The sequence below is a fragment of the Cryptotermes secundus genome, unplaced genomic scaffold (assembly GCF_002891405.2).
Source record: "Cryptotermes secundus unplaced genomic scaffold, Csec_1.0 scaffold1771, whole genome shotgun sequence".
NCBI classification, from domain to species: domain Eukaryota; kingdom Metazoa; phylum Arthropoda; class Insecta; order Blattodea; family Kalotermitidae; genus Cryptotermes; species Cryptotermes secundus.
In genome coordinates, this window is record NW_019735487.1 from 312,325 (window position 1) to 325,543 (window position 13,219).

The following is a 13,219-nucleotide window of genomic DNA, read 5'->3' on the forward strand; positions in this document are numbered from 1 at the left end:
TCACAGCGAAAACCGTCGTCAACCCCGTCAGTTTGTCCACATGTAACAACAGTTCGAGAAGGGAGAGCAGATTTTCATTAAATTTGGTGTTGGAGTAAATTATCGATACAATGTATAACGACGCACTAAATGTCAATGTGCGAATGAACAATGTCGCAGTCGAAAGTTTTAGAGGAAAATGAAACACGAGTTTTATGTCAGTATATTTTTTTCCCCCCTACTACGTAAGTCTTAGGGTTTCGTGATAATTAAAAGGGAGCGGCCGTGCTGCTTCGTCGGCACATGTTCTTTGAAGTTGGAAGCCTTTCTGCGGCTACGATCCCAACGCAAAGGGCCCGGCCTCCTGTCTGAATAGAATTTATAAAGACCCTTTAAAATTAGAGAAGTTCGAAGGCTTTGTCACCAAGAATAAATAATATATGCTTGTTTTTAGCCTATTTTTCCTTATTTTGAAAAAAAAGTAGACGTATGAGTTCACCTTCCTGTCTGTCTGTCTGTCTGTCTATCTATCTATCACCTTACTGTCTCTCTTTCTGTACCCCACTGTAATTGTATTCATTTTCTGTGTGGTCCGTGTCATAAGAAAAGGAAGCAGGCGATTCTTCCCAAACCTTCAATCATAATTTCCGCCTCCCCCCAGACAGGAGCCGCGATAGCTCAGTCGGTATAGCGACTGGGTACGGGCTGGACGACCAAGAGGTCGGAGTTCAAGTCCCGGTACGATAAAGAATTCTCACTTCTACAAGTTGTCGAAACAGGTTCTGGGTTCCACACAACCTCCTATGGAATGGGCACCGGGGGTAAAGCGGCCCGGGGCGTGAAGCTGACCACTCACCTCCAAGTAATGCCCAGGTCAAGAAAACGTGGATCTGTACATCCACTCGCCCATACGTCTTCATGGCGTAGTGCTTAAGTAGTTAGGCATAGGGACAACTCTACCTTCACCTTGCCCCCCAAATATCACATTTATGTGACTGCTGATTCCTGGGGTGGGGGGGCAGCAACTGAGGGCGTCTGACAGAATTTCCCTGAGAATGATTTTGAGGAGTGGAGACAATTACACAATGAGAAGGCCCTGTTTGTATAATTAAATGCGGCTGCAACTTTGGGGGGTAACGTGGTTGTCGTTGGCCGAATTCGTTGAATCGTTGCGTACATTGAGAGTCAGCCATTGCGCCTGTGAAATTCTTATTTGCGTTTAGCATTGACGGAGTGGCGCACCAACTCCTTTCTTCATTCATACGGACGTGTGTCCTAGTTTGTTGTCCTAGTAGAAGCAGCTGTGAGAACGCGAGAGGAGTTTCCGTGATATTGTGACGTGTATAGCAAGTAACTACCCACGTAAGTTGAATTAGTTTAATGAGCTAACCTCTTTTGGGAGACAGGCAGCTGAGAGAAGCATCTACACCGTCATAGCATGAATATAAAGAGCATATTAATCGAAATAAATTACGAAATTATCAGTTATGACACCATGTAATCTAGTAAGTTGTTGAAGAAAGCAGTCTACTGGGAGATTTGGAACCGTGTATATGTGGTGTTAACCGACGTTTCGGAGGAACGTATCGCCTCCATCTTCAGGGTAGAAGAAAAAATATAAGAAATCTGCAAGCGAAGAGACCGTGAGAACCGGTAAAGACTGCTTTCTTCATAGTCACCGCCGGGAAAGCCTCAAATCTTACACAGTAAGTTGTTACTAACGTTTCAGAAAAAGAGACCTACTTACATATATATAAGACGGTAATCACCCCGTAGGTGTTGCCACATTCTTAGGTAGGCCGCACACCGGCATGCGTCAAGTCATGTAACAGTCAAGACATGATGTCTGCGACATGACGCAAAGAAAGCAGCACAGTTGAAACGAAAGAGATTATTAAAACCGCCGCGCACCGGTCTGAGTCATGATGCTGGCGTCAGCTTGATGCCATCTGAAGGTGAAACATGTAACCTAATTTACTTTTTAACTGAGAAGTGAGGGAACTAGATAAAAGCATGGGGATGCTAAAGGAGGGAAATGAGAGGAGAATAAAGACGCAAAAGATATTATTTCCCTTTGATTTTCGGTATTCCTCGACCCGTATATTGTAACGGTGGGAAAGCGCTGTTGAAAATTGAACGGGAAGTCTACAGAATTTCGACGTGTACATTCCCATTCCGTTTGTGTGGTGTAGATGTGAGATTATGCACATTTTGGGGATTTCTGGCGATTAGCACCATCTGTTTTTTTTTATTGCTAATGGGGTAGGACTAAGTCCCTTGTACTGCGGTCACTTCTGTCCTACTGTGCCAGCCCCAGATGATAGGTGAGGGTGATTGTGGAGCAGTTGGTGGAATGAAGATTGGCAGGGGAAACCGAAGTACTCGGAGAAAACCTGCCACAGTGCCACTTTGTCCACCACAAATCCCACTTGACCAGACCAGGGATCGAACCCGGGCCGCCGCGGTGGTAAGCCAGCGACTAACCGGTTGAGCTATGGTGCGGCCAACACCATCTGTTAGAGTCTGGTAGTAACTACGTCCTCTGTGAGTGCATTACACACACACACAATCATAAGTGGTCTCCTTTTGCGTTGGTCCCTGGAAGGCTGAAGGGAAGAAGAGGCAACATTTCCGTACGGTTGTTACAGGAAGTCTAAACCCTTACTGCTTTGTTTATAGATGCATAGGTACACAGTGTATAATCTGACATTCTTCCTCTTGTCATAGGACATGGTATAGATTTGGGATATTTTTAGAAGCAATGAATACAGCTGCGCTTTCGTAACTTTGCGTTTCGGAGAACCACCTCGTGCTTCATCCATTGCCAGAATTTATTATTATTGAGATTCTGTTACTGCCAACTATACTGCGCATCACATAAGAAGTTGGTTGTGCAATAGCAACGTTCTTAAAATGGTAAAAGGTAAAGCTATCCCTGTTAAGAGGTCGTGGAGGCCCATAGGGTTGTGAGACGTCGAGGCTCCAAATTTTCTAGACAATCAGCTCACAGATGGCGGTGAGGTTAAGTAAAGCTATCCCTGTAACAGGTCGTGGAGGCCCATAGGGTTGTGAGACGTCGAGGCTCCCACATTTTCTAGACAATCGGCTCATAGTTGGAGGCGAGGTCAGCCTCACGCGCCGGTCGCCCTTTACCCCCCAAGAAGATCCGTGGTACTCATTTCTGTTAGAGGCTGAGTCGACCCTAGGGCCCTAGTGTGACTGGAAGGATTAGGTCGATTGGAAACTGAAGTTATTCGACGGCAAATCTGTCTTTGTCGAAGCTATTACTAGCTTTCGGTAGCTTCCACATAAGATTTCCATTGCACTTAGTGTCCGTCACCCTATTACGACCTTTTACCATTATGATGGAAGAGTACGCCGTAACGTAGTTGGTTCAGGCACTGTGCTACAAGCAGGGAGGTCGCGGGTTAGTTTCCCGATGAGGTCATTGGGTTTTTCAATTAACCTAACCCTTCCAGCCGCACTATGGCCCTGAGGTGCATGTCCAGGCTCTGTCCCTTTCAAAGAGAAATATATGCTTTCCCCCCCCCCCAAGAAACGAACTTTTAAGTGTTCGCGAACACAACTGAAAACAAAAATATCCGTGGGAACTGAGATGCATTTTTTAAAATTTTGTAATTAGAACGCCATTTTGAAGCTTCGTAGCCTTCTTAAGGCAAAATTGTGCTTGTCCTTAATTAAGCACTGCTCCATGAAGGCGTATGGTGTAGTGGATGTATCGATCCACACTTTCTTGACTTCGGCACTAGCTGGGTGTTCAGCTTTACGCCCTTGCCACTTTACCCCTTGGGGAAAGAGCCCCCGGTACCCATTGATTAGGAGTCTGGGTGGGCCCCAGAGCCAGTCTGGACGAACTGGATTGTAAGAAATATGATACACTTACATTTATAAGCACATCCAAGGATCTTAATTCGAGTCAAAAGGATTTCTCTCTGCCAGAATCAGTTTTCAAATTTGAAACTGGTATAGCGAAGTTAGTAGTGTTGAAATTCTTCGTGATACTAATTTATTCGCGAAGATTTCTGTGTTGGCGCGGAACGTTGGTTTTCAGTCACAGATGAAGAGCTTACGGAGTTTGAAAGTTGCTATGCAGTGCATGTAATAATGTACAAATAGCAGTTTAATGTATCTTCCCCCCCCACCCCCCACCCACACTTGTAGCCAGAAGGGAAACCGCTCCGTCCAAATTTAACGCATACGGTTTTAGCATTCAGTAGAGCATTGTGCCAAGTGTTGGTACGCAGTTTTAATTCCTTTACTTTTTCTACAAGTCTGCAAAATGAATGATAACTTCACGACAGCCCAGTGCTGTTTTGAAGAAGCGTAAGAAGTCTGGAGCGTAGGAAGACAAGTGTTCAGAAGAGCAAGGTGGTGTTATAAGCGTGCCTTCATTTTTTCTTTCAAAACAAGGAAAGTATGCTAAAAAATCGGGAAAAATTAATCGGCTTCTTAGTAATACGACACAGATAAAACTAAGTATATGTTGCTGTCTCGTCACCAGAATGCAGGGAAAACTCATGACGTAAAGATAGGAAACAGATGTTTTGAAAATGTGGCACAGTTCAGATATTTGGGAACAACGATAAAAACCCAAAACCTGATTCATGAGGAAATTGAACTCTTGTAATGCTTGCTACCATTAAGTTTATGTGTAACATCTATGACATGAAGAGATGGGCTTCTCTTACGAGTAGGCTTGGCCTTTGTCAAATGTACGTATCGCATATATAAGCATGTTACTGAAAATTCTTATATCATGTCTATCTTATACTGTTACGCTACACCGGCAAATTAGTCTAAATAGCTCAAAGTCAAAGTTACATTGCGACTGACGGTCGGTCAGTCAGTAAGATGGGGCTCATGACCAGATATTAATTATTACCGTTTGACGGTTACGGTCTTGTTTCTGTGGGGCGCCCTCTCTAACGAGAGGACGGGTGTGTCTTTTGTATATGCTGCTGGCCCTTGCCAGCGCAGTCTTTCTCGGGTTCGAGTCCCTTGGGGCTCGCGACCATATTTTACTGTCTCAGATTTTAGACTTCCCTTTTCGTCGCCTCCTACGACTCGCAGGGTCACGGTGGAGGTATTCGACCCAGCCGCCACACGGGGTTCTAAATACCTATTTTTTTCTAAATATTATATAAGAATTTAGTTCGTACCTCACAGGAAACACATTACGTCACGGCTACAAAACCCAGTCGGTTGCTGCTGTTTAAGGAAATAATCGCAGTTTATTGTGAGAACCATACGAAACATACTACACTCTATGGGCTGAATGTAGAGTCTTAGTGTATTAAAGCGGGTGGTACATGTATAGACTCACCGGGCTTAGAATGTTACAAATCTGGTAGCCAAACCAGCATTTTAGTTGCCAGAAAGAAGTGGGTCAGTATTTTCTGGCGCTTTTCTATGCCTGTCACCACCAGTTGGTGCGCTTGATTCGTTTCGCTCTGCTGTATCGTTTGACCTAAACACAATAGGCCATGCATAAGATAATAGAAGTAGTTCAGGAACAACTTTGCTTACGACATAGGCCGTGTATAAAGTGACGAGTCCAAAAATTCTTATAGTTTTACGAGTGTAACGTTTTTGCCGAACCGTTGCTTAGCAGCGGTAAGGGGATTTTTGCCAAGCCTTTGCCTATCAAGGATGGGCGATGCACGTGCAGACACGTATGGGAGGGATTTATGATGCACGGCGTTGAGATGGGCCCGGGTGCCATGATACATATACCAGCTTTCATAAAAATCGGATGAGGCATTGGGGGGATACACGGACAGCATTGAGCCTAGTTTAATTTTTTTCAAATAAGGAAAGTAGGCTAAAACTATTAGAGATTAATTCTTATTGCTATATATTGATCTTAATCACAGTAGATCTGATTCGCCATTTGTTGTATGCTTCAAGTGACAGTGAGATGTTCAGAAATGCAGAAGCAGACAGTTTTGGGTCCCGGGTGTGAAATTAATCGTCAGCCATTTTTCTTCGATCACGATTGGTGATCAAGCGAACCTATTTTTCTGCCACAGATGAAGGTGTGGGAACTGCCCACATTCAAGCAAACGTTACAGTGACAATGCAAGTATCATTGCTTAGCAACGGCTAGTAAACAGAGGCGTGAGTGTTGCAAGCAGTAATATTGTTAGCACTGAACTGATAGTCTTCAATTCTTCAAACCGAAGTGCGTCTGTGTGTACTGTGCAACTATAATAAATATTTACGGAACAATTCAACAAGTGACAAGTGGTTGTCTCTTCATACATCGACATCCCATATTGGAGACCCCGACGAAGGTAATTACCGTATTTACGCATGTATAGGCCGCAGCACAATTTTCAGACAAAAATTATAGAAAAAATAATTTTCTTGGAATATTATTTCAGGAGTATTACACCCTGTATTACTAATTATGAATATAATTTTTTTTTAAATGAAGTGTGATTTCGAATATTTCGAATATAAGCCGCACCCCAGTTTTCCTCTTGAATTTTTGACAAAAAATGTGCGGCCTATACATGCGTAAATACGGTAAATGCCTAGAAATATGTGTTTGTGGGTATGGTAAAGTACGGACGAGATTTTTCACCGCTCCATCCAGAACGGCTGTGGCCGACCCCCCAATGGCTACCTTGCAGCGGTCGTTCTTTAGGGAGTGCTCCAGGGCGTCGGGCGGCAGAATTTGAACACTTATATTCCTCAGTTGGCAAGGAGACGTACAAGACTGTATATTTCTGAATGTGTTGTGGTCCTGTACAATTAGGGTTTACGGATTTTCACATACGTCATAGTTAAATAGCGCCGTTAAATAACCAACAACAAAGTGCAATAGGTCGTGAAGGCCCACAGGGTTGTGAGACGTCGAGGCTCCTACATTTCCTAGACAGTCCGTCCACAGATGGCGGTAAGGTTGTCAGCCTTACCCACCGGCCTCTGTTTACCCACAGGAGTATTCCTGGTACTCATTTCTGCTGGAGGCTGAGTCGACCCCAGGGCCATAGTGCGGCTGGAAGGATTAGGTCAATTGAAAATATCTAGTGACCTCATCGGGGATCGAACCCGCGACCTTACAGCTTGTAGCATGGTGCCTCAAACCAACTACACTACCTCGTGTCCCCATTTCTGTTGAAGTAAAGTAAAGCTATCCCTGTAACAGGCCGTGGAGGCTCATAGGGTTGTGAGGTGTTGAGGTTCCCACATTTTCTAGACAGTTGGCTCACAGATGGCGGTGAGGTCAGTCTTACGCGCCGGCCGCTCTTTACTCCCCAGGAAGATTCCTGGTACTCATTTCTGTTAGAGGTTGAGTCGACCCTAGGGCCATAGTGCGGCTGGAAGGATTAGGTAAATTTAAAAATCCACCTCATATTGATTCGAACTCTCGACCTTCCGTAGTACAAAATATTATCGACGCGTCACGTAGTGTGCTCTATTTATTTGTGTTATTAAAGCTAAGGCAATTATTTCTTTATGTTGATTATGAATCACGCCGAAGCATACAGAATGACTGATGAAGGATGATGTTATCTTTTGACGTAGTTGTTGTCACTGCGCATCGGAGGCGTCGATGGGTTGCTAAATAGAGCGGAGAGAGGATTGTGAAAGATTACTTTGAGCATAAAAGCGTGTCAGGTCTGTTGGACTTGTATCGTGCGGTATTTGTCCTTAACATGTTTGGCAGTACGAAAATAGCCTCATCGCCGATTTTGATTGGATAATGTTTGTGGCGTGGGAGATCCCACGCTTTATTTATAGGTTTACAGTCAACTGCTGTACTGGTTAAACATATCAGAAAGTTTAAAGCTGAGGTTAATTCGAACTGAAAACCGACGTAACCTATGTACGTGTTTCTCTGCCAGTGAGCCATGGCTACTTGGCCTCAACTTGTCGGCCAGCAAGTAATTTTTCTCCGCTAGCGAGCCACCTGTTCTTGGCGGGTTGGCTCCAGCTTCCCATCTAATGAGCCATTGTGTCTCAGCCAGCGAGCCATTGTTCATTGGCAAACTGGCTATTGTTGATTGGTCAGTGAGCCACCTCTTCACGGCAGGTTGGCTGGAGCCTCAACCATTAGCCATCATGTCTGAGCCAGTGAACAATTGTTGATTGGCCAACGAGCAATTGTTGATTGGTCAGTAAGCCACTGTCTGCTGGCCGGCGAGCCACCTCTTCACAGCAGGTTGGCTCGAGCCTCTCAACCATTAGCCATCATGCCTGAGCCAGTGAGCAATTGTTCATTGGCCAACGGGCTATTGTTGATTGGTCAGTGAGCCACCTCTTCACGGCAGGTTGGCTGGAGCCTCAACCATTAGCCATCATGCCTGAGCCAGTGAGCAATTGTTCATTGGCCAACGGGCTATTGTTGATTGGTCAGTGAGCCACCTCTTCACGGCAGGTTGGCTGGAGCCTCAACCATTAGCCATCATGTCTGAGCCAGTGAACAATTGTTGATTGGCCAACGAGCAATTGTTGATTGGTCAGTAAGCCACCTCTTCACGGCATGTTGGCTGGAGCCTCAACCATTAGCCATCATGTCTGAGCCAGTGAACAATTGTTGATTGGCCAACGAGCAATTGTTGATTGGTCAGTAAGCCACTGTCTGCTGGCCGGCGAGCCACCTCTTCACAGCAGGTTGGCTCGAGCCTCTCAACCATTAGCCATCATGCCTGAGCCAGTGAGCAATTGTTGATCAGGCTGCGGAACCTAGGTTCGCAGTCAGTGAGCCACCATTTTCAGCCAGCAAGCCATTGCTTCTCTGAACAGTGATACAGGCACCCACCCAATGGGCGATATAATGATATCTTTTCTGTCATAAAGGATAACAACATTTTTTTCTTTCTTCGGACATTATGGAAAGTGTCAGAAAGGAATTTGCCATTTTATAACATGTGCCAGCACATAAGATTGGTATTTCATTCTCTGAAACATGATGCTGGGTTTACCATTCTGTATTTTTTAAAGGGATCTGATATTATTTTCCTGTAACCCTTTACAGATTTGGGTTTGAATGGTTAAAAACAAAAATATGTTTACTTTTGGTAATTTTTTTAGTTACTGCATGATCTTGGACGTTAAATATGCTACCTCTCTCCTGCACCTATATTGTCAGGAGTAGCCACGGTGATTGAAGAAAGGATTACAAAATATTCTGCATCATATGAAGACGTTATTGTTATTTTTTTTGGAGTATATATTTTTTTTTATTGCTAGTGGGGTGGGACTAAGTCCCTTGTACTGCGGCCACTTCTGGCCTATTGTACCAGCCCCAGATGATAGGTGAGGGTGATTGTGGAGCAGTTGGTGGAATGAAGATTGATAGGGGAAACCGAAGTACTCGGAGAAAACCTGCCCCAGCGCCACTTTGTCCACCACAAATCCCACTTGACCAGACCCGGGATCGAACCCGGGCCGCCGCGATGGAAAGCCACCCACTAACCGCTTGAGCTATGGCGCGGCCCTGGAGTATATACTTTGCATGGCTTGAAGACCTAAGTCTAGATGTTGGGATAGTACTTAAATAGGTCTTGGAGAAATCTGGGAAGTTGTGAAGTGGACTGAACTGACTGAGGTTTTTGATTCGGTGCCAGTTTGTGTACTGAACGTGGTGAATATTTCACCCAGCTGAATAACCTGTACATTTCTCCACTTACATGTCTTAACCAACGCGTGACTCCAGCAGTAGCAAAGACCTCTGATGTCACCCCTTTTCACTATTAGAAGCTGATTTAATGCTGTTTAAAAACAATTTAGTATTTCTTTCTTTCAGTTTTTTTTTATTTATTTAATTGTTTCTGGGGTTTGGATAGATCTTTTACTTTTCTTTACCTGTGACCGCCTCTGTGGTCTAGTGTTAAGAGTTCCTGGCTACAGATCCAGAGGTTCGGATTCGATTCCCGGCACCACTAGATTTTCTGAGAAGTAATGGGTCTGGAACGGCGTCCACTCAGCCTCGTGAGGATAACTGAGGAGCTATTGCAATGAAATAGCGGCTCCGGTGTAGAAAACCGAGATTAACTGCCGTCGGGATTCGTTGCGCCGGCCACGCGACACCCTCTATCCGCAAAATAGGTACCAGCTTCGCCGACAAGCAGCGGTCGCTCGGTCGGTATAATTCGCTTGTGGAGTAAAGCCACGGAGTTTTTTTTTTTGCCAAGCGTAGTTTGTTCTTATTTCTGGCTCATCTAGGATGTTATTTTTTGTTATTGCTTGTTGATGGGTTCTGTTAATTATTTGTTCCAAAGGCATATTGTAGCTGGTTTGTTGAAATTGGTACGGTGGTATTGGGACTATGAATTGCTGTTGCATTACCGGTTGCTCTAAGTCTATATCACGACCTAGTCCAGCTGCTGTCCACATGCCGCCCACCACACAGAAAGTCGGTTTGTTCTGCAGTTTCAGTAGAAAACAAAAGTTAATTATTATATTCTAACACAACACTTAAATCTTTTCAGTCCGCTTTCACTAGTCTTTGCCAGGTTATCGCTCTCAACAATGGTTACACCTGTATAATATTTTATCTAGGCGTATCCTGGTAACGAATCACCAGCTCATGTACTCACGTCTTCACTCTTCGAGCTCCAGATAGCGATAACTTTCGTATCTCTCATGTGAAAGAGGTTAAAATGATGGATTTGAGATTCTCGCATTGGTGGATATGAAACATCTTCTGGAATCTAACGCCATGTAAGCCAGTGAAAGTCAACTGGACTGCACAGCGCCATATTCCAGAAGATTGAACTTTTCTATAGATTAAGGCTGGGGCCCACACGATCGCACAAAATGCGTCCGTTGTAACGAACGTCGTGACGTCCGATGTAGAAATAAACAAGAGAGGAGAATGCGACGCTTTCTTCTGGCTCCATTGCAGCAAAAAACTACGCACCGCATTCTGCAACTGTGTGGTGTCCTCAGCAACGTCCGTCATAAAGTACGTTCGTTGCAACGGACGTACTTCGTGCGGTCGTGTGGCCCCAGCCTAAAATGCCCTGTTATTGTTTATATTTTTTATGAAGTTTAGTAAAGATGCATGTGGGCAGGGCATATAGCACGAATGGGGTAGAAGAGGAATGCATATAGGATATCAGTGGGAAAGCCAGAAGGAAAGAGACCGCTGGAAAGAGAAGGTGTAGATGGGTGGACAATATTAAAATGGATCTTAGAGAGATAGGATGGGATGGTATGGATTGAATTGATCTCGCTCAGGATAGAGACCAGTGAAGGCTCTTGTGAACACGGTAATGAACCTTCGGGTTCCAAAAAATGGTGGGAAATTCTTGAGTAGCTGCATATTTGGCTTCTCAAGAAGGGCTCAGCTCCATAAGTGTGATGCATATGAAAGATTAATTTCATATAATCATAATTTCAAGTATTAAAAGCTTATAAACTTGCATGAAGCAAGAAATAAACAATTTTATTATTTTATTATTCACATTCAGTTTTATTTTGACAGAAGCCTCAGTGAAGAAAGAGTAGTTCAGCTAGTAAACTAACAAATATTGTCTTTTTATTCCAGTTAGTGAAAACAAAAACTGCCAGTTCGATGTGTTATGTAAGTTCTTTGAATAACAGTAACTTATCTCGTTAAACACTTCCCTCTATAATCTTCAATCATTTCCCATGTACGGATATTTTCTTGAATCTTATACTGCACATTTATTGTGCAAATATATGTTTTTAAAGAACCAGGATGCTGACACTTAATTTGAAATTTGTTTGTTTCAGTTCCTGGGTGAGACAATCCTCACATACATGGAGTTCCAGCTGGACAGTGGAGAGTATTGCCAGGCTCAGCACAAATAAACTGTCATCGTCCTAGTTAAATCGCTCCTCAGGCAGACAGGCAGGCTCCGGACTTTTCTCCGTTGTTCTGCCCCATTCCACAAGGTCCAGAGAAATTGGCTATTGAGAAACCGCACCGGGCAGTGCTATCTGGTGAGCCCTACAGGAAGAAAACTCACCTTTGTTCAAAGTCTCTTGAATGGGCTGAAAACTGACGTCTATGATATAGCTCTGTCGTTGGAGTTCGAGCAAGGTGTTACCAGGTTGGATTGGTTAGGATTGACATGGGAGTATTTCGATATTAGGTTTAACATCCAGGTTAGGGAGTTGACCTCAAGAAAAGAAGAAGAAAGTGGAGGTAAGGGATCCCTGGCGGAGGAAAACAGAGTGTGGCTTATTTTCCGGGCCCATCAGGTCGCCAAATTCGGTGCGAGTTTTGTTTTAATATCGTGAAAATAGTGCGTGAATTTTTATTATACATAATATATACATACATACATATATATATACATATATACACATAAGTTTGTGTTGTGTGACTGCCTCTGTCTTGCAGATTTGGTAGTTCCCAAATTCCTGGCCTTTGGGTGAAAAAAAATGTTATAGAATTTTCAGTAAACATTTTAGATTTGAGTTTCATCTGATGGTCAGTATTGATTTGAACTCTTCAAACTATACCCTTTGCCAGCCAAATATTTTTTTTTAAAAAGTACCAATATATTTTATTTTTAAATAAACAGTTTTGTTATATGTAGTGCTGTGCTAAAGTGTGAGTGAGTTTAAAGTGAAAATAACTCTAATTTTAGTTCTGTTTCTCTGTTTTCTTTGCTAGTTTATTTGGTCAGCCCCACGATTCTTGCATATCAAGAAATATAGACACGGTATGGTTTTTTAAGTTCTTCAGTCAAGCCAAACATATGTGATAGATCTGAAATATTTTTTTCCTGCATAAGACGTCACTGGTAACTCATCTCATAAGATATTTTTTGGTTCTCTGACAAGTTGGACTAATAACACGTCACCTGACAAGACTTGTTTAGTTTTTGGCTTGACAGTCGACAGTGTTTACCTGTTTTATCTTCCAAGTGTGTCAAAAACATGCAAATCCTACATTAAGGGCATCAAACAGTTACCTTCCTGTTTTACTTGTTTTGAAAAGGGACTGGAGTACCTTTTTCTTTTGCCATACTTCCCTCGAGTCTTCTGGTCGAGCAGTATTGCCAACTTGATCATCCAACACTGCTGCAAGTGAATACGAGTGTTCAGTTTTTTATAAATATATATATATATTTTTTTTTACTTTTCGTCACTGTGAAATGTCAGTGAGTACCACAAACATGCGTCTCAAAGATATCCGGCCCGCTCCTTGTGAGATTGAGTATAAGAACATGAAATTCCTCATCACAGATCGGCCCACCGACCAGAGCATCCACACCTACATTCAGGTATG

At 43.4% G+C, this 13,219-nt stretch overlaps 1 protein-coding gene across 5 annotated transcripts in view; it reads left to right on the top strand.

Moving 5' to 3' along the window:
• LOC111869467 (protein tyrosine phosphatase type IVA 1) overlaps window positions 1–13,219 on the top strand; it is a 100,298-nt gene that overhangs the window by 72,661 nt on the left and 14,418 nt on the right. For 3 of the 5 annotated variants that reach the window (XM_023861034.2, XM_023861035.2, XM_023861032.2), the window contains exon 2: window positions 11,713–13,214. In XM_023861034.2, the coding sequence (XP_023716802.1) occupies window positions 13,086–13,214 (129 nt within the window). In that variant the 5' untranslated portion in view covers window positions 11,713–13,085. The remainder of the gene's footprint in view (window positions 1–11,712; window positions 13,215–13,219) is intronic. The other 2 variants (XM_023861030.1, XM_023861031.1) reach the window with 2 other exon arrangements.